The sequence below is a fragment of the Bos grunniens genome, chromosome X (assembly GCF_055505025.1).
Source record: "Bos grunniens cultivar Pamir isolate PY7600 chromosome X, Bosgru_T2T1.0, whole genome shotgun sequence".
Lineage (NCBI taxonomy): Eukaryota > Metazoa > Chordata > Mammalia > Artiodactyla > Bovidae > Bos > Bos grunniens.
The window spans coordinates 134,476,169-134,497,235 of NC_141194.1; the positions used below are offsets into that span (position 1 = coordinate 134,476,169).

General features: G+C 40.6%; 1 protein-coding gene and 1 long non-coding RNA gene across 3 annotated transcripts in view; one reads left to right on the forward strand and one right to left on the reverse strand.

Moving 5' to 3' along the window:
* Positions 1-350, reverse strand: part of LOC147341455 (interferon regulatory factor 2-binding protein 1-like) — a 41,199-nt gene extending 40,849 nt beyond the window's left edge. Inside the window, exon 1 of the mRNA XM_086387166.1 lies at positions 52-350. Within this exon, the coding sequence (XP_086243292.1) occupies positions 52-350 (299 nt within the window). The remainder of the gene's footprint in view (positions 1-51) is intronic.
* A 2,305-nt stretch (positions 351-2,655) lies between these two features.
* Positions 2,656-21,067, forward strand: part of LOC147341456 (uncharacterized) — a 123,705-nt gene continuing 105,293 nt past the window's right edge. The window contains exon 1 of one of the 2 annotated variants that reach the window (XR_015159075.1): positions 2,656-3,114. This is a non-coding gene — a long non-coding RNA (uncharacterized LOC147341456). The remainder of the gene's footprint in view (positions 3,115-21,067) is intronic. The other variant, XR_015159074.1, reaches the window with a different exon arrangement.

Genomic DNA, 21,067 nt, shown 5'->3' on the forward strand with positions numbered 1-21,067 from the left:
AGTTTGGCACGGCGTTGGTTTTAGCATCTCCTCAAGTCACCGCTTGTTTACCGTGGCGGTCGGGTTTTCAAAACTCCATATCTGAAACGGTATTTAGAAACCAGGAGCAACGACGTGACCGCAGAACTTTCTCCCGAATTCGTGCGCGGCCTCTGTAAGGTAGCGCTTTCAGGAGAGCTGAGCTTGTGGTAGGCTGGTGTTTGGAAAGTTGTTCTCTTAGGCGTGCCAGTGGAGTGGCTGCCTTCAAAAGCTTCCCGGGCGAGGTCTTCGCCCAGACGCGTTGGGACCTCCCTGGCCCCGTGCGCTGGCCCGGCCGCCATGCTACAGAGGGTCGCCACGTCCCTGCGCATGTGCGCATGGCGAAGGCAGCCAACGCAGGGACAGCCCAGATAATGAAACCCACAGGGGGCAAAGAGAAGCGTTCCAGTGGAAATCCCTGTGCTTGCTGGGTACCCCATGTGGTCCCCGATATAATAATTAGGAGCAGGCGTGTCAGCAGATAAGTTGCCCCCTGCTTACAAAACCACTACTCACGGATGTTGCTAAAAAGGAAAGTTGCCTTTAGTCACAAACCCAGCAATCTGGGGAGGTGGCGGGCGCATCCTCCCTCCCCCCCAAAACCACCTCTGAAACTTGTCTGCTCACCGTGGAAGTTTTTAAAGAGAAACCGGGAAGTAATCTCCGTCCATCATTGGAACTAGGGGATCAGAGTTGTCACCACCCCTCTCTGCAGGCTTGTCAGCTCCTGGTGATGTTCTGGACATTGTCTGGGTCACACAGTTTGGTCGCATAATTTGTTTAGGTTAGTGAAGGGGAAGCTAGGGAAGCGATCTGGTCATCTGTTCATTTCTACTTCTTTATGGAAAGAACCAACACGGTAGACAAGGTATTGGGTGAATCATGCTCAGTCGTGTCCACCTCTTTGCGACCCCATGGACGGTGGCATGCCAGGCTTCCCTGTCCATCAGCAACTCCAAGACCTTGCTCAAACTCAGGTCTATCGGGTCGGTGATGCCATCCGACCATCTCATCCTCTGTCATCCCCTTCTCCTCCAGCCGTCGATCTTTCCCAGCATCAGGGCCTTTTCCAGGGAGTCAGTTCTTCGCATCAGGTGGCCAGAGTGTTGGAGTTTCAGCTTCAGCATCAGGCCTTCCAATGAATGTTCAGAACTTACTTCGTGTAGGACTGACTGGATGGATCTCCTTGCAGTCCAAGGACCTCTCACGAGTCTTCTCCAACACTCAACTGTTCAAAAGCATCAATTCTTTGCTGCCCAGCTTTCTTTACAGTCCAACCCTGACATCCGTACGTGGCCACTGGAGCAACCGCAGCTTTGACTAGACAAAGCAGTACTGTCTCTTGCTTTCTAACATGCTCTCTAGGTTGGTCATAGCTTCTCTTCCACGGGGCACGTGTCTTTTAATTTCATGGCTGCAGTCACCATCTGCAGTGGTTTCGGAGCCCAAGCAAATAAAGTCTCTCACTGTTTCCATTGTTTCCACATCTGTTTGCCACGAAGTGATGGGGACCGGGTGCCGTGATCTTAGTTTTCTGAGTGTTGAATTTTAAGCCAACTGTTTCACGCTCTTCTTTGACCTTCATCAGGGAGGCTCTTTGGTTCCTCCTCCCTTTCTGCCTTAAGGGCGGTGTCGTCTGCGTATCTGAGGTTATTGATATTTCTCCCGGCAGTCTTGATTCCAGCTTGTGCTTCATCCAGCCTGGCATTTCGCAAGATGTACTCTGCCTTTAAGTTAAATAAGGAGGGTGACAGTATACAGCCGTGACTTAATCCTTTCCTAATTTGGAACCAGTCCATTGTTCCACGTCCAGTTCAAACTTGCTGCTTGACCTGCATACAGATTTCTCAGGAGGCAGGGCAGGTGGTCTGGTATTCCCATCTCTTTCACAATTGTCCACAGTCTGTTGTGATCCACACAGTCAAAGGATGTAGTTACACTGTACTACTCTACTCTCCAAGGTACTGTAAAATTAAGAGTTTGCTTTGTATGCATTGCGTGAAAATTATTATACGCCGATTACGGTACAGAACTATACAGCTTGATTGTGTTAGTAGGGTATCTAGGCTAACTCTGTTGTCCTTATGAACAAGTTGGACTTACGAAATCACCCTTGGAATGGAACTCACTCTCGTATGTAGGGGGCTGACTTTAGTAGATTCACTGTTACAGGTTTTCAAGCAAGTTAGTTGCTATGTATGCATTATCATTATGTCACACCTTGGAATATTTTGATAAGGATGTCAATAAATATCTTCCATTGCCATTCCATGTATTTTATTTATGCATTTGTATATTCTTGCCCTCGCACTCTCTCTCTCTCTCTCTCTCTCTCACACACACACACGTGCACGCGCACACACACACACACACACACACACACAAGCATGGGCGCATGCACTCAAACAAATGTGCTCTCGGGTAGAAGTCTAACACAGGCACAATGACTCCTCTCTGGTCCCCGGGAAAGCTTCCTGTGGTCGCCCGGGGACCTTCTGTGTCCTGAGGCCCGCTCCCACCCTGCCTGGCCTCAGGGCTGCACCGCCGGGCCTTTTACTCCAAGGCTGGTTAGCAATCACCTCCGAGAGAAAGTCTCCCCCGCACCGAGCCCAGGCAGCTTCCGACCGACCGAGGCTTATTCAGGCAGCCTGGTGAGCCAGGAGAGCTCCCTGAGGGTCGGCCGAGGTGGGCCTGGCCCACCACAGGTGCGTCATGGCCGTTTCCCCGACTTGGATCCTGGCGTCTCCAGGGTGACCACCCAGCAAAGTGCCTGGTGGGGGACACAGTGCATCTTGGACATTTACAGGGTTTTGTCCCCAGCTCCCAGCCAGGTTTGTGGGTGGGGTTTCCAGGCGCAGAGCTGCCACGTGCGCGTAGGGCCCCGCCCCCGCGCTCAGCGCCTGCAGCCGCGTGCCACGCCGGCTGACGTGCATTGACGTGCGTGACGTGCGTAACCCACGTAACACGTAACCCGGGGACGTATGTTTCCCAGCAGCTGCGGTCGGACCCTCGTGGCAGCTGGGGCGGCAAAAGCCGGATCCTTCCGTCCACAGGGGCCTCACCTCCAGGGTCTCCCAGCCGTACAGTGGCTCAGAGGTACTTAAATGTTTCTTTTGTTAGTTTCGCCACGCTTCTCTTGGGGTCCGCTGGTCCCCCGCTCCTGGGAAAGCTGGGGGGAGGAGTAGAGGCCGGCTCTAGTTGTCTGCGCCTGAGGCTGGCCGTGTGGGCTTGGAGTTTGGCACGGCGTTGGTTTTAGCATCTCCTCAAGTCACCGCTTGTTTACCGTGGCGGTCGGGTTTTCAAAACTCCATATCTGAAACGGTATTTAGAAACCAGGAGCAACGACGTGACCGCAGAACTTTCTCCCGAATTCGTGCGCGGCCTCTGTAAGGTAGCGCTTTCAGGAGAGCTGAGCTTGTGGTAGGCTGGTGTTTGGAAAGTTGTTCTCTTAGGCGTGCCAGTGGAGTGGCTGCCTTCAAAAGCTTCCCGGGCGAGGTCTTCGCCCAGACGCGTTGGGACCTCCCTGGCCCTGTGCGCTGGCCCGGCCGCCATGCTACAGAGGGTCGCCACGTCCCTGCGCATGTGCGCATGGCGAAGGCAGCCAACGCAGGGACAGCCCAGATAATGAAACCCACAGGGGGCAAAGAGAAGCGTTCCAGTGGAAATCCCTGTGCTTGCTGGGTACCCCATGTGGTCCCCGATATAATAATTAGGAGCAGGCGTGTCAGCAGATAAGTTGCCCCCTGCTTACAAAACCACTACTCACGGATGTTGCTAAAAAGGAAAGTTGCCTTTAGTCACAAACCCAGCAATCTGGGGAGGTGGCGGGCGCATCCTCCCTCCCCCCCAAAACCACCTCTGAAACTTGTCTGCTCACCGTGGAAGTTTTTAAAGAGAAACCGGGAAGTGATCTCCGTCCATCATTGGAACTAGGGGATCAGAGTTGTCACCACCCCTCTCTGCAGGCTTGTCAGCTCCTGGTGATGTTCTGGACATTGTCTGGGTCACACAGTTTGGTCGCATAATTTGTTTAGGTTAGTGAAGGGGAAGCTAGGGAAGCGATCTGGTCATCTGTTCATTTCTACTTCTTTATGGAAAGAACCAACACGGTAGACAAGGTATTGGGTGAATCATGCTCAGTCGTGTCCACCTCTTTGCGACCCCATGGATTGTAGTTTGCCAAGCTCCTGTTTCCAGTGGGTTTCCCTGGCAAGCATACTGGATTGGTTTGACGTTTCCTTCTCCAGGGATCTTGTCCACCCAGGAATCCAACCCACGTCTCTTCTGTGTCCTTTAGTGGCATCTGGATTCCTTATTACTGCAGTCACTTGGAACCCTGTTTTGTGTGACTGAAGATTACAATGATTGGCTTGGGCAGGATTTGAGTACAGCATTGGGGTGGCTGTTTTAAATTGTTGTTAAAATACATCTTTTCTAAAGTGATTAAAAAGAGGAAGCTTCCTGCTGAAGGCAGTTTCCTGCAAAGATCTGCTAACATTACTATCACATTGAAGAGTGTGTGTGGATTGGCTGGGCTTAGAAACCACCACTCTTTACAAGTGTTTTGAAATAAATTTTCCTTCCTTGGGAAGTTGAGGTACATGTGAGGGAGGAGTGGCCCTTTATCTGGAAGCTCGTAGACTGGTTCTTGCAAGGTGGGGAAAGAGATAAAAGCCTGAACACCTCCTCAGCTGAGCTCTGTAAAGCGGGGGAGGGAAATTACAAGAATCGCCAATATGGTGCTCACATACACATGCACTCGCATGGTTGTCGGCCAGCGAAATATTTTCTACATGAATTCTCATTTATTATTAACACTTCAAAGAATGTCTCTGATGTGATCTATCAATGAGAAATAACATCCCTTATCCGCCTAGACACACAAAATTCAACACATTTTTTGGCTGTGTTAGGTTGTGTTTAAGACGTGAAGAAGAGTTTATGTCAGTAGACATTTCTTCAGATCTTTGCTTTTTAGCTTAATTCAGGTGATCATTGCAGTGTGTTCATTCCCTGAATTCTCAAATGACACTGTTTCAAATTTACTCAGCATAGGCAGGTTAATGTGAATTGTTCCCGCACAAAGGAGGAACATAGCATAAACCAAACAGGCTGTATCATTGATTATCAGCACCTTTTCAAGGCTGAAGTGCTGCCTATAAAAAGTGTTATTCTTAGAAGGGATCCCTGGCTTTCACCAGATTCCAGTGCCCAAGAAAGGGTTAAGATCTCTGATTCCAGTGCCCAAGAAAGGGTTAAGATCTCTGGTTAAATCGAAGTAGTACATCTCTTTGCGCATGCTCAGTACCTCAGTTTTATTGGACTTTATATCTCAATGAACTGTAGCCGGCCAGGCTCCTCTGCCTATGGAATTTTCCAGGCAAGAATACTGGAGTGTGTTGCCATTTCTTTCTCCAGGGGATCTTCCCTTCCCACGGTTCAAACTTGCATTGGCAGATAGATTTGTTATCACTAGTACCACCTGGGAAGCCTTAGTACATCTCTTTGGTGATATTTCAAATGTCATAGAGAATACAAAGAAGGGACAATGCATGGCAGAGACTTCCTTTACTTATTCTGTCCACGTGAAATACACATTAGATTCACCAAGTGTCCTTCTATAAAAAAGACTGATATATGAGTGCTACGTCATAGATTTTGATTGAATTGGTCTGAGATTCAACTTGAACATGAGAGTTTTACAATAATGTCTAGGAAATTCTAAAGAGCAGTGAATACTGATAAAAATTAATCTAAAGAAAACACTGGTGCACAAATATTGGACCAGCAAATGGTTCTTTATTGTAGGTGGGAGATATTTGTGTGTTAAACACACACACAAGCAAATATATATATATATATATATATATATATATATATATTTGAAAGAGTATGGTTGTAAGTCTTAATAAGAGCAGCTTAAGATTTTGGTTGTAAACAATAAAAGTAAAATGCATAACTTTTTACTTAACCTTAAGATACTCTTAAACTTCAGAGGTTTTGCATGCGGTAAAATAAAATTTTAAGATAATGTTTTCCAAGATATCTTTGGGGTTAGCCGGATCACTCACTGATTTTTAGCGTATTAAAAAGCAGAGACATTACTTTGCCAACAAAGGTCCGTTTAGGCAAGGGTATGGTTTCTCCAATGGTCATGTATGGATGTGAGAGTTGGACTATAAAGAAAGCTGAGGACCGAAGAATTGATGCTTTTGAACTGTGGTGTTGGAGGAGACTCTTGAGAGTCCCTTGGACTGCAAGGAGATCCAACCAGTCCGTCCTAAAGGAAATCAGTCCTGAATGTTCATTGGAAGGACTGATGTTGAAGCTGAAGCTCCAATACTTTGGCCACCTGATGAGAAGAGCTGACTCATTGGAAAAGACCTTGATGCTGGGAAGGATTGAGGGCAGGAGGAGAAAGGGATGACAGAGGATGAGATGGTTGGATGGCATCATGGATTCAATGGACAGGGGTTTGGGTAGACTCCAGGAGTTGGTGATGGACAGGGAGGCCTGGCATGTTGCAGTTCATGGGGTTGCAAGAGTTGGACACTACTGAGTGATTGAACTGAAGTGACTTAATTTTAACAGTAAAATATCTCATTTAAAATTAGTTTTATATTGTGGTTTAGTTGATTTAAAATTCCGTGTTAATTTCTGATGTACAGCAAAGTGACTGTTATACATACATCCTTTTTCATACTCTTCCATTATAGTTTATCACATGATACTGATACTGAATATATTTCCCTGTGCTGTACAGTAGGACGTCCTTGTTTATCTACTGTATATATAATTGTTTGCATCTACTAATCTGAAACTCCACATCCATCCCCTGCCCTTTCCTCCTTGGCAACCACAAAGGAAGAACATAACATAGACCAAACACAGTATGTATCATTGATTATCAAGAGCTTCTATGTGAATCTGTTTGTGTTTCGTAAATAAATTCATTTGTGTCATATTTTCAATTCCACATACAAGTGATATCATGTGGTATTTGTCTTACTCTTTCTGACTTAGTATGGTAATTTCTAGTTCCATCCGTGTTGCTGAAAATGCCATTTATTTCATTCTTTTCTGTGTTCGGGTAATATTCCATTGTGTATGTATACCATATCTTTTTTATCCACTCATCTGTTGCTGGACATCTAGGTTGTTTCCATGTCTTGGCTGCTATGAACATAGTGGTGCATGTATCTCTGTGAATTACAGTTTTGTCCCAATGTATGCCCAGGAGTGGGATTGCTAGATCATATCACAACTCTATAATATATCTCTTTAAAAGATAAAATAACTAAGTGACTATGGCACCCAGTTGAATTTTATTTTAATGGGAGTATGGTCAGCTCTTCACAACTTGATTATAGTCCGTTTAATTTGACAGGTTCCTATGGGGAGTAAGTACCCATAATGGGTATAAATATAAATAGATGGACAGGTAGATAAATAGATAATAGGATCCAATTGTAATTGTTATACATCAGAGGAATACTCAAGGGTGAATTTTAAAAATGTGAAGGCTAAGAACATTAAAAAGAGTAGAAGGCACTGACAAGGAGAAACGAATATTGAATAAGCATGCATGTGTTCAGTGCTACATGCTCTTCCTTAATTTAGTTGTAAAATCCATTAAGGCTTATTGAGAAATACTTGTCAAGTGCTTTGAAGTCTTTGGCAGCTGCCATTATGTAAATGCAAGGGAGGATTTTGACTTAGAAAAGATGCTATAAATTCCATACTCAGGATACATTTTACCAAATCATTGTTCAGCTCAGGGTTAAAAATAAATTAACAAATAAGGATTTTAATATAAATGTTTTTATTCTCTAAAATTTAAGTAAGAGAAGTCTCATCTCTATTCATAATAAATAATTTACACCTGCATTATATATGCCACCCATACTTTCTGCCACTCTGACACTTCTTTGTAATGGAAGTTTTCACTCACTTATTCTAGACAGACTTTTATGGAGGTACAGAGGTACAAAGTACAGGAGCAGATGGAGCATGCTTTTACTATAGAGTCATTTGGCCTCCAAAGTATCTAAAAGGGATATATCTTGCTGGTCAGACAATCCATACAAGGAAGAATATTGTCAAATCTGAGCTGCTGCACCACTGTGCTTTTTTGTAATCTGGGATTAACAAAATTGAGAAAAATGGATAATTAAAAGTTACAAAATGCAATTCTAAACATTTAAAACAAATTTTGTAAACATAGATATTGAAGTAAAATTTGGTAAACTAGAAGAAGTAACTACCAAAAATGTACAGCAAACTGTATTCTGAATAGTACAAAATCATGGAAATATTTATTTAAATAACAAAATAGTAGAAACTTAAATCCCAGGTTGTCATATAAGTTTTGATCCAAAAATGAGAAGTAAATTTGACAGTAGAAATTGCTAATCATTGAATGTTATATATCTGAAAATTTTTGTATAAATCTGTTGTTTACACATTCAGACATCCTTGGAATTCTATTATAGTCTCAATATTTAGGTATATATGTATATCCCTTGGTAAAAATATGAATTCAACCAGGTTAACTTTATAAAAAATTAATGATTTTTCAAATTATCATCCTACATTTAATAGTTTCTTATATTTTATTATAACAATGTAAAAGGAATAAAAGTAGTTATTAAATTTGAGATTTTAAGCTCGGAAAACACCATATTACTATGTGACTGAGTATTGTTTAAAGTAGATGATACTTTAATACACCCAATAGAAGTTAAAAAGTAAGTGTTGGGTGAAAGTCGTATTTCTGTGAAAACTTCACAAGCACTTGGGCATCAAAGAAAACATTCTTTTCTAATTTGTCTTCATATATTCTCTTTGGACAAAAAGGCTACTTTGAAGGGATAAAACAAGAAATGCATTTTTGGTAGTAGACTCATAACAAACAACAATCATAGGAGGGAGATACAGCAGATCAAAGAAGAAGAATGGTTCATTCAGAATATATGAAATGGAATGGAATGGAATAAAGCTGTCCCAAGTTGAGGATTTGCTCACAAACCTTAGTGTTGGCTCTATAATAAACAGATCCTGTTTTCATCTTAATATGTTGACTCATTAAATTGCCTTACACAAAGTTTCTTGAAGTTTTACTTCTATATAATTCTGTTTCTGTGATCTTACCTATAGTTTACAGACAGAATTAACTTAATAACTTAGTAGTTTAAAGACAGAATTAACTTTATAACTTAGTAATTACCCAGATAATTCTATTGACTTCTAGTTTTGAAAATTTGGTTGTGCCATATATTTCCAATTACAAATAGAATCAAACTAGGTGATTTAATTGCAATAATCCCAGGAAGTTAAAAAATACACAGTGAATTGCCTTAATCTTCACTGCACTGTGCACCACTCTTCCCATAAGTATGCTGGTTTAAGTTTCTCATTTTGTGATATTTTGTTATACCAGTAATAGAAAACTAATACAGCAAATCCCAAATCCCAGTGGCAAGGCAAAAAGACCTTGCCACTTCTTCCATCACCCTCTTCAAGTTCTAAGGTACTATAAAAACAAATACAGCACTATTTATTAATGAGACTGCCTTTCCCCCATTGTTACTCTTGCCTCCTTTGTTGCAGAATAATTGACTATAAACATGTGGGTCTATTTTTAGGCTGTCTGTTCTTTTCCATTGATCTGTGTCTGTTTTTGTGCCAGTGCCATACTGTTTTGATTAATATTAGTTCAGTTCAGTCGCTCAGTCATATCCGACTCTTTGCGACCCGATGAATTGCAGCACGCCAGGCCTCCCTGTCCATCACCAACTCCCGGAGTTCACTCAGACTCACGTCCATAGAGTAAGTGATGCCATCCAGCCATCTCATCCTCTGTCGTCCCCTTCTCCTCCTGCCCCCAATCCCTCCCAGCATCAGAGTCTTTTCCAATGAGTCAACTCTTCGCATGAGGTGGCCAAAGTACTGGAGTTTCAGCTTTAGCATCATTCCTTCCAAAGAACACCCAGGACTGATCTCCTTTAGGATGGACTGGTTGGATCTCCTTGCAGTCCAAGAGTCTTCTCCAACACCACAGTTCAAAAGCATCAATTCTTCGGTGCTCAGCTTTCTTCACAGTCCAACTCTCACATCTATACGTGACCACTGGAAAAACCATAGCCTTGACTAGACGGACCTTTATTGGCAAAGTAATGTCTCTGCTTTTGAATATGCTGTCTAGGTTGGTCATAACTTTCCTTCCAAGGAGTAAGCGTCTTTTAATTTCATGGCTGGAATCACAATCTGCAGTGATTTGATTTTGGAGACCAAAAAATAAAGTCTGACACCATTTCCACTGTTTCCCCATCTATTTCCCATGAAGTGATGGGACCAGATATCATGATCTTCATTTTCTGAATGTTGAGCTTTAAGCCAACGTTTTCACTCTCCTCTTTGACTTTCATCAAGAGGCTTTTTAGGTCCTCTTCACTTTCTGCCATAAGGGTAGTGTCATCTGCATATCTGAGGTTATTGATATTTCTCCCAGCAATCTTGATTCCAGCTTGTGCTTCTTCCAGCCCAGCGTTTCTCATGATGTACTCTGCAAAGAAGTTAAATAAGCAGGGTGACAATATACAGCCTTGACATACTCCTTTTCCTATTTGGAACTAGTCTGTTGTTCCATGTCCAGTTCTAACTGTTGCTTCCTCACCTGCATATAGGTTTCTCAAGAGGCAGGTCTGGTATTCCCATCTCTTTCAGAATTCTCCACAGTTTATTGTGATCCACACAGTCAAAGGCTTTGGCATAGTCAATAAAGCAGAAATGGATGTTTTTCTGGAACTCCCTTGCTTTTTCCATGATCCAGCAGATGTTGGCAATTTGGTCTCTGGTTCCTCTGCCTTTTCTAAAACCAGCTTAAACATCTGGATGTTCACGGTTCACATATTGCTGAAGCCTGCCTTGGAGAATTTTGAGCATTAGTTTACTAGGGTGTGAGATGAGTGCAATTGTGCAGTAGTTTGAACATTCTTTGGCATTGTCTTTCTTTGGGATTGGAATGAAAACTCACCTTTTCCAGTCCTGTGGCCAATGCTGAGTTTTCCAAATTTATTGAGTGTAGCACTTTCACAGCATTATCTTTCAGGATTTGAAATAGCTCAACTGGTATTCCATCACCTCAACTAGCTTTGTTCATAGTCATTCTTTCTAAGGCCCACTTGACTTCATATTCCAGGATGTCTGGCTCTAGGTGAGTGATGACACCATGGTGATTATCTTGGTCGTGAAAGTCTTTTTGTACAGTTCTTCTGTTTATTCTTTCCACATGTTTTTAATGTCTTCTGCTTCTGTTAGGTCCATACCATTTCTGTCCTTTACCGAGCCCATCTTTGCATGAAATGTTGCCTTCGTATCTCTAATTTTTTGAAGAGATCTCTAGTCTTTCCCATTCTGTTGTTTTCCTCTGTTTCTTTGCATTGATCGCTGAAGAAGGCTTTCTTATCTCTTCTTGCTATAGCTTCCTAGTATAGAACAAAATCAGGGTGCGTGATACTTCGAACTTTGTTCTTCTTTCTTAGAATTGCTTTGGCTGTTTGAGGTCTTTTGTGGTTCTATTCATATTTTAAGATTATTCTAGTTTTGTGAAAAAATGCTATTGGAATTTTGATGGGGATTGAATTGAATCTGTAGATTGCTTTAGGTAGTTTGGGCCCTTTAACAATATTGATTCTTCAAATCCAGTATATCTTCATTTGCATTGTCTTTAATTTCTTTCGTAAATGTCTTAGAGTTTTCAGAGTGCAGGTCTTTCACATTCTTGGTTACATTTACTCCTGGTTATTTTATTCTTTGTGATACAATTGTAAATGGGATTGTTTTTTCATTTTGTTTCCTGACAGATGTTACTGTGTGTGTGTGTGTGTGTGTGTGTTTGTGCATGCATGCTCAGTCATGTCTGACTCTTTATGACATTGTGGACCATAGCCTGCCAGGCTTCTCCATCCAGGAAAGAATACTGGAGTGGGTAGCCATTCTCCTAGGGGTCTTCCTGACCCATGGATCAAACACATGTGTCTTGCTTCTCCTGCATTGGCAGGCAGATTCTTTACTTCTAGTGCCACCTGAGAAGCATAGGTGTTAATACTACATAGAAATGCAACAGATTTCTGTGTATTTATTTTTTTCCTAAAACTTTACTTAGTTTATTTTTTAGTTCTAATAATTTTTTGGTGGAGTCTTGAGGTTTTCTGTCTATAGAATCATGTAATATATGATTCTTTTAATGTATTGTTGAATTCTGTTTGCTCATATTTTGTTGAGGATTTTTGCATTAAGATCATCAAGGGTACTGGCCTACAATATTCTTTTTTTGGTGATATTTTTGTCTCCTTTTGGTATTAAGGTAATCCTAGCTTCAGAAAATGATTTTGAAAGTGTTCCTTCCTCTTCATTTTTGGGGAATAATTTGAGAAGGGTAGGTATTAACTCTTTTTAAATATCTTAACAGCATTTGCCTGTGAAGCCACCTGTCCTTGGACTTTGATTTGTTGAGAGGTTTTCTGATTCAGTTCCATTTCTAGTAATCAGTCTTTTAAGATGCTCTGTTTTTTCAATATTTAGTCTTAGATTATGTTCCTAGAAATTTATCTAGTTCTTCTAGGTCGTCTAATTTGTTAGCATGTACTGATTCACAGTATTCTTTATGATCTCTTGTTTTTTGTGTTACTGATTGTAATATCTTCTCTTTCAATTCTGACTTTATTTGAGGTCTGTCAATTTAGCTCAATTGGTAAAGAATCAACATTCAATGCAGGAGACCCCAGTTTGATTCCTAGGTTGGGAAGATGTGCTGGAGAAGGGACAGGCTACCCACTCCAGTATTCTTGGGCTTCTCTTGTGGCTCAGGTGGCAAAGAATCTGCCTGCAATGTGGCAGACCTGGGTTCTATCCCTGGGTTGGGAAGATCCCCTGGAGAAAGGAAAGGCTACCCATTGGCATGCAGGTGTGAGTAGTTGCTGCACATGGGTTCAGTATTTGAGTTTTGCAGGCTTAGTTGCCCCACAGCATGTCAGATCTTCCCAGACCAAGGACTGGACTGGTATCCCCTGCACTGCAAGGTGGATTCTCAACCACTGGACTACCAGAGAAGCCACTGAAACAAATTTGAAAGGAAAACAAAAAGAATTTGTAGAATGAAAAAATTAACCCATTTAATTTAGAAAGACCATGGAGGGAGGCCTTACAAAGTAGATTAAACACAAATGATGAGAAAACTGTTAAAATGAAATAAAGTCTGAAGAAACTATAAAAAAAAAATCAACACAGTAAGAGAAAAAAAAGAAAAATATGAAAGGTGGTTTAGGAAAAACTTAGAAGAGTGGTAAATTATGACTTGACATATTAAATCAAGAGTATCAGAAGGGGAAAAAAGAGTGCCAAGGAAACATCAAGAGAAGATGGCAGAGAATTTCCCAAAATGTATCAATAACACCAATCTAAAGAGCCAGAAAACTACAGTTTAGGAGAAGAATAAAATATATCTGTATTACATTAAAAGTAAAAAAAAAAAAAAAATGATAGCATCTTAAAAATAGCCAGAGAGAATATAGATAACTTACAAAAAGTGACAAGTATGCTGACTTTTCAAGAGCAGTAAGTGAAGCCAGAAGGTCATGAAATAATATCTTTATCAAAATGAAAGACAATAACCTTGTCAAGTTAGAGCTGTAGAGGCATTGAAACTATTTTTCACAAATCAAGGTAAAGTAAATTAAGATTTTCAGGTAACAAACTGAAACTTTTAAGGAACATTCTTCAAGTAGAAGAAAAGTAATCATAGAAGATACTTTAAAGAAATACAAAGAATAAGCAAAACCACCATAGAAATGGGTAAATCTTTGTTCATTCGCTAAGTCATGTTCTACACTTTGCAACCCCACGGACTGCAGCATGCCAGACTTCCCTGTCCTTCACCATCTCCCTGAGTTTGCTCAGACTCATCCATTGAGTCAGTGATGCCATCCAACTATCTCATCCTCTGTTGCCCCCTTCTTCTGCCCTCAATCTTTCCCAGCATCAGGATCTTTTACAATAATTCAGCTCTTTGCATCAGGTGGCCAAAGTATTGGCTCTTCAGCATCAGTCCTTAAAATTATCAAGTAATATTTTCGATTTCCACTTCTACGGTTAAAAAAAGGAAACACTGGGAAATAATATATAATTTGAAATTGGAATTATTGGAATAAAACTATTTTGTCAGAAAAAGTTTAAAGATATTAATTTTAGATACTTTTAAGCATACGAAAATTTTTGTGGTCGGCATTTAAAGAGTAGTAATAGTATATATTTAAACAACACATAGTTTAAGGATACCATCACCGTAAGTTTGTGTCACACTGTCATAAAACTATAAAGAAAGGAAAAGGAATAAGTTACGCAAAATTCCAGGCAGTGATTATTCTTGATGGGATGAAGGAGGAACCCATCAGACCCAGATACAAAAGGGTCTTTAAAATACCGGCAATATTACATTTCTTTGCTGAGTATTATTTACAAGTGTATTTATTTTATTTTTGTTTATAAAGCAAAAATCACACATACATGTGATATATATAATCTGTGACAGATTCCATATAAAATACATATAAAATGTAGCACTGTGTGTAAGGAAATACTTTGCAGACTGAGAGTTGCATAAATTGCTCCATATTGACTTCCAAATACATGTAAATAAGATGGTGTCTGTTTCCAATCACTTCATGCGTTTCTAAAAATTAGTTACATGCATTAACCCAATGTATTAAAATAGAGAACTGGCTGCCACAAGTGCAATCAAAATACAAATTAATTATCTCTTACAATCACTTGTCTTCTTTCTTTCACTGTAATTTTGTCTTATAGAATTTTATATAAATGAATTCATACAGTATCTTGCCTTTTATATTTTACTTATTTGATGAAGCATAATGTCCTTGACATCCATCCATGCTTTTATGTGTTTTAATATTTTATTTCTTTTGACTGAACAGTATTCTTTAATATGGATATAGCACAGTCTGTTTATCCACTTAGCAGCTGATGGATTTTTGGATTGTTCTATGTAGGAGATTATTCCAGCTATAAATACTGTGTATAAATTTTTGTGTGGACTTATGCTTATTCTGGGACAATACTAAGAATGTGATTTCTGGGTCACATGTATACGTTTACATGCTGCACATACAGTGTATACATGTAGAGTATATGTTTAGTGGCTTAAGATACTGTGATGTTTTTCAAAGTGACTATACCATTTTGCATATTGATCACCAGTGTATGAGAGCTCCAGTTATTCTCCATTGTTGTCAACACTTGATATTATTAGGTGTTTTAATTTTAGTGATTCTAATGTGCAGTAATATCTCATTGTGATTTTAAACATCTCCCTAATGGCTGTTGATGTTGAACATATTCTTTTATGCTTTTCTGAGCTTTTAAAATTTTCTTTTATGAAATATGCATATAAATATTTTCTCATCTTATCCTTGAGGACAAAATGTTCTGTATATATTCTGATTTCATTTCTTCTTTGACCATTGGTTAGTTTAGAGTGTGTTGTGTAATATCCACATACATGTGAATTTGCCAAATTTCTTTTACCGGCTTCTGATTTCATTCCATTGTGGTCAGGGAATATGCTTTGTATTGTTTTATTCATTTAAAATGTGTATGTTATTGCCTAGCATATGCTCTATCCTGTAAAAATGTTCCATGTGTGCTTGCGAAGAATATATTCTGCTACTGTATTCTGCTATAATTGGGTGGTATGTTCCATAATGTCTGTTAGGTCTAGTTGACTTATAGTCTTGTTAAAATCTTCTATTTCCTTGTTTTATCCTGCATAGTTGTCCTATTGATTATTGAAAGATAGGTGCTGAAGTCTCCTGAGTGAAAGTTACTCAGTTGTGTCTGACTCTGTGACCCCATGAACTATACAGTCCATGGAATTCTCCAGGCCAGAATACTGGAGTGGGTAGCCATTTCCTTCTCCAGAGGATCTTCCCAACCCAAGGACTGAACCCATATCTCCTGCATTGCAGGTGGATTCTTTACCAGCTGAGCCACCAGGGAAGCCTACTAATACTGTTAAGTTGTTCATTTCCCTCTGCCTTTCTTTCAGTTTTTTTCTTCATGCATTTTGGTCTTTTTTTATTGGGTGCATTTATATTTGTAATTGTTTTATATTACTGATTAATTGTTTATCATTCTAAAATGCCTCATTTTATCTCTAACCTTTACAGGGTTGTGTTTTTTTTTGTATTAAAATAGCCAATCCAGATTTCTTATGACTGTTTTCCCATGATATATATTTTTAATCCTTTTACTTTCAATGTGTTTGTGGCTGTTTCCTCTATTAGTGAGGATAATGATACCTAAATTTGTCCTTATAAGCTTGTAAAAGATTAATAATTATTAATTATTTGTGTCAAGTGGGAAAATAACACCACCAGGCAAAGGCAGATGGTTAAGTGAGCTATGCATTCCAACAACTGTTTTCAATTTGTTCCACAATATTTCAGTGCTATGATACTGAGGAAGTGAGCAGTTTTCAAGAAAGAACAATGCAAATTTAGAAAACCACAGCACAGCATTCATTCTCTCCATAACTGTCTTATTGACCCAGATTGCATTAACAAGTATAAATGAGTCAAAAATACAAAGATTATATTGAAATGCCCTATGTATTTATATACTCTGTGAGCTTATAGTACAAACTTGTGCTTGAGAAGTATGTGAGATATAAAATACATCTACTACAATTAAAAACTCTATTAAATGGCACAACCCAATGCAAATATTTTATTCAATTAAGGTAGTTTTAGTAATAGGCAAATGTGTGTCTCTTGCAAAACAATAATAACAACATAAGTCATCTTTCTTTATGTTCAGTTTGTCTTTATTCCAAAGTCCCACTCACATTGTTTTTAATCAGCAGCTGAACCAACTGAAGTGAAAAGCAGGCAGCATGAATAACACTAGTTCTTGCTGCATTCTCTACACAGCATCCAAATTCCTTCCAGATTCTCCAACAGGATGATTGGGTGAATGTGCCCCAGAGACAAGTTCCATAAAATAAAGTACTAACATAGTAACGTACCCAGCTCAAAGTATGCCCTGAAGTCCTGAAACTGAACATAAATCAAGCTATTTAAATAGCCGCCTTTTAAACAGTGGGATAATCTGGGTTAAAAATGTAACCATACATTTGTCTCTGGCAGAGAGCTGATTGATGAAGACAAAAATAAATATGCCTAGAGAGCTAAAGCAGCTGAGGACCACTGATTCCATGATTCCAGTCACTGTAGAATCTGAAAATGTCTGTGTAACTGTATTCTTCATGGATATTTATGTGTCCTAGATTAAAAGTGATCAATGGCTGATTCCTGCAGGATTCCTGTCATTGAATAACCATGAACAAATATATTTGCCTTCTCTGCACACAATTCTTCTGCCAAAGACTTAACCATTAATGGACTTACCTAATGCCATATCCAGCATCGTAGTATTCTAAATGGCATTACTTACAATCAAGGAACTCATTTATCAGCAAAAGAAATGTGGCAGTTGTCCATGCTCATGGAATTCACTGATACTACCATGTTCGCTACCATCTTGAAGCAACTGAAATACAACTGTGGAACAGTCTTTTGAAGACACAGTTACAGTACTAGAGAGGTGACAGTATTGCAAGGCTGAGGCAAGGATGTGGTGTATGTGTTTTGAATTGGTGTCCAGTACATAGTGCTGTTTTTCTCATAAGCAGGATTCATTGATTCAGGAATCAGAAGATGAAAATGGTACCGTTGACTATTACTTCTAGTGACCCACTAGCAAATTTTTTGTATGATCCTATGCCCTGCTGCCCCTTCCATGGTGGAAGAAATCTAATGTGATCAATTTACCACCAAGTAGCTTGCTGATGCCTTAGAGCATGGTGCCACATTGAGGACTCAGTTTTGGTCTGTTGCTGGCAGATTAAACACATCAGTGGCCATAGCCAGGACAGCCTTGGTGCATGCTTATCATCCTGATGCTGCCACCATAGCTACTTTGTTATTGAGCCCATTGGACAGTGACAGGGTAACTAGAAGAAAAAGCTAACTGGTATTCATAGGATGAGTTATGATATCCATTTGATTATTAAAATTCTCCTCTGCTGAGGTCATGTTTTGGTGAGCATTCACATGGCACATGGATATGGACACTTAAATTTTTTTGTTTCTGTCTGTGTTGGGTCTTCATTGCTGCATTCTGTAGTTGCAGTGAGCAGGGGCTACTGTTCATTGTGGTGCACAGGCTTCTCATTGAGGTGGCTTCTCTTGTGGAGCACAGGCTCTGGGGTGCACAGGCTCCAGTAGTTGTGCCTCGTGGGCTCTGTAGTTGGAGCTCACGGGTTCTAGAGTGTGGGCTCAGTAGTTGTGGTGCACAGACTTAGTTGGCCTACAGCATGTGGTATCCTCCAAGGTCAGGGGTCTAACCCATATTCCTTGCATTGGCAGACAGATTTTTAACCATCACACCAGTTGTTTCCTGTTCAGAGAGGTATATCCACATGCCTTTTCCACGGAGTTTCTTGTCACTAATTTTCCAATGTGTTTAAATTACACACCATTCAGGCAAACCATTTGCCACAGCCCATGAGTTCATATTTATTCACATATCTAGCCACTTCTCCTTCCAAGCAAAGCGAATAATTAGGTGTAATGATTGAAGTTCTGCCCAACTGGAGGATTTCCCTTCACCACTCTCCTCAATTGATACCACAGAAAAAGGCTGTAATGCCAAGACTGTCCAGTTTAAGGTAGTACTTGCATATCATGCAGTCATCTGTAACTTAGACTCTAGTCTTCTATCCTCTTCCAGCTGACTGTAGAGAACTCCTCATGAAGACATAGATTCAGACTGGGAGAGAAAAGGCAGTGTAGCAACAGTGGAAATCATGGGCATTTGGGCTACTTCTTCATGTGACTTATGTGTGCCTTCAAGGCGTGCTTGGACCAATCCTGTATTTGATCTCCATTCAGTGATGGATTGCTGCTATGCATTCCCAACTTCTTAGCTTGATAGGTCAAATAACACCTAGTTCATGATGGGCAGTTAAGTTAGAATGGTAACTTGTTGAATCTTGGTTAAGCAATCAGGTTTTACTAAGGTGTAGTCGCAAAGGTCAAGAACTTTTTTCCAAAAGGAGAGTAGTTATCCACAAATTATGGCAGGACTTTGCTCCAAAATTTTGAGAGCCTACCTCATGATTTATCTATAGGGTCCTGTCAAAGACCCCTAAGAGCATCCCTATCTGTCACTACCACTTCAAGCACCATTGAATATGTTGGCTCATATGGCCCAAGTGGCAGAGCAACTTGCACAGAAGCATGGACCTGTTGTAGAGTCTGCTCTTGTTCTGTGCTAGTGGTAAGTTTCTTCAGTCTTGTCCAACATGTTGCAGCCCCTCAGACTGCAGTCCACCAGGCTCTTCTGTCCATGGGATTCTTCAGGAAGAATACTAGAGTGGGTTGCCATTTCCTTCTCCAGGGATCTTCCCAACCCAGGGATTGAGCCCATGTCTCTCTTGTCTTCTGCATAGGCAGGCGGGTTCTTTATCACTAGCACCAACTGGGAAGCTATGTGCCACTTCTCTTCCATTCTGAGCCCCACTCAAAATCTATCAGCTTTCCAAGTCCCTTGGCAAATGGGCCAGAGTAAGACACCTGAATGGGGAACATTTTGCCTCCAAAATCCAAAGTGGCCTACTTGTCATTGTGCCTCTTTTTTGGTCATAGAAGGGGTCAGATGCAACAGTTGTCCTTCACTGTCATAGTTCAGGCAGCTATATAACAGACTAGTATAGACTCTGTGGCTTATCAACATTAGAAAGTTATTTCTCACTACCCTGGACGCTAAGTCCAGCTTCAAGGTGATGAAAGATTTGGTGTCTATTGACCATCTTCTCTCTGTATTGTTACAGAGAAGAAGGGGCAAGGGAATTCTCTGGGGTCTCTCTTATAAGGACAATAATCCCATTCATGAGGCTTCCACCCTCATGACCTAATCAGCTATTAATCACCTTGCCTCCAAATATTACCACATTGGGGATTAGATTTCAACATGCGAATTTTGAGAGGACAAAATATTCAGTATATATGATTCACCGTAGAAGGGATGTCTCAGCATGCCTGTTAACTCACTGCCCTAGATTCTTCACTGAGGTAAAGAGGCCCTGACATTTTTTTGGATTTATTTTCCACTCTCTGACATGCAAATATCTTAGCATTAAGTAAATAGCTAATTCTTGATAACTCTGTCCAGTAAGCATAATGTCATTAATGTCATGAATAGATGTGATATTGAAGCTGAATCTGGCTTCTGTACCCCCACACCTAATTTAAATTTCAGAAACAGTTTTGGATGAAGTAGAAAAGAGTAGCTTTATTGTTTTGCCAAGTAAAAAGGGCCACAGTGGGCTAATGCCTTCAAAATAATGCCCTCAAAACTGTCTCCCCCAACCTGAAGGAGGTAGAACTTTTTATATCAATGATTCAAAGAGGGTGTAATCAGCTCATGGACATTCTTCTGATGAGTTGGTAACGAGGTAAGTGGGAGCCAGCATCACCAAACTTCTAGTTCCAGCCTGTTTGGGGTCTATGTGCTTGTGGGCAGCACACAGTTAACCTCTCTCACCTGGTGGGGGTTTCAGTATTTGCAAAACAGCTCAAAGATATTGTTATGTATATTCCTTGCTGGGGAACCAGGACCTTGCCCCCAAGGCTGTACTTGTCCCACATCCCCTCCCTTCTCTAATTAGCAACTGTTTGAACATGCCTCAGAAGAGGTCCTGAAAGTTGAATGAAGCCTATTTCCTGTAATTAAGAAATGGGGGACCCAGAAAGGCTTTTGTGCTCGGGAGCCCCACAGGGTCCTGTTGTTTCATTATCTTATTGGAGGAAAATGTGATCAAGATCGCTGAGAACTAAATTATGGCATAGGGCTAGGGAGTTGCTATATCCCTGAAATAGAACATAAAGGTATATTGCTAGTCTTGCCAGCT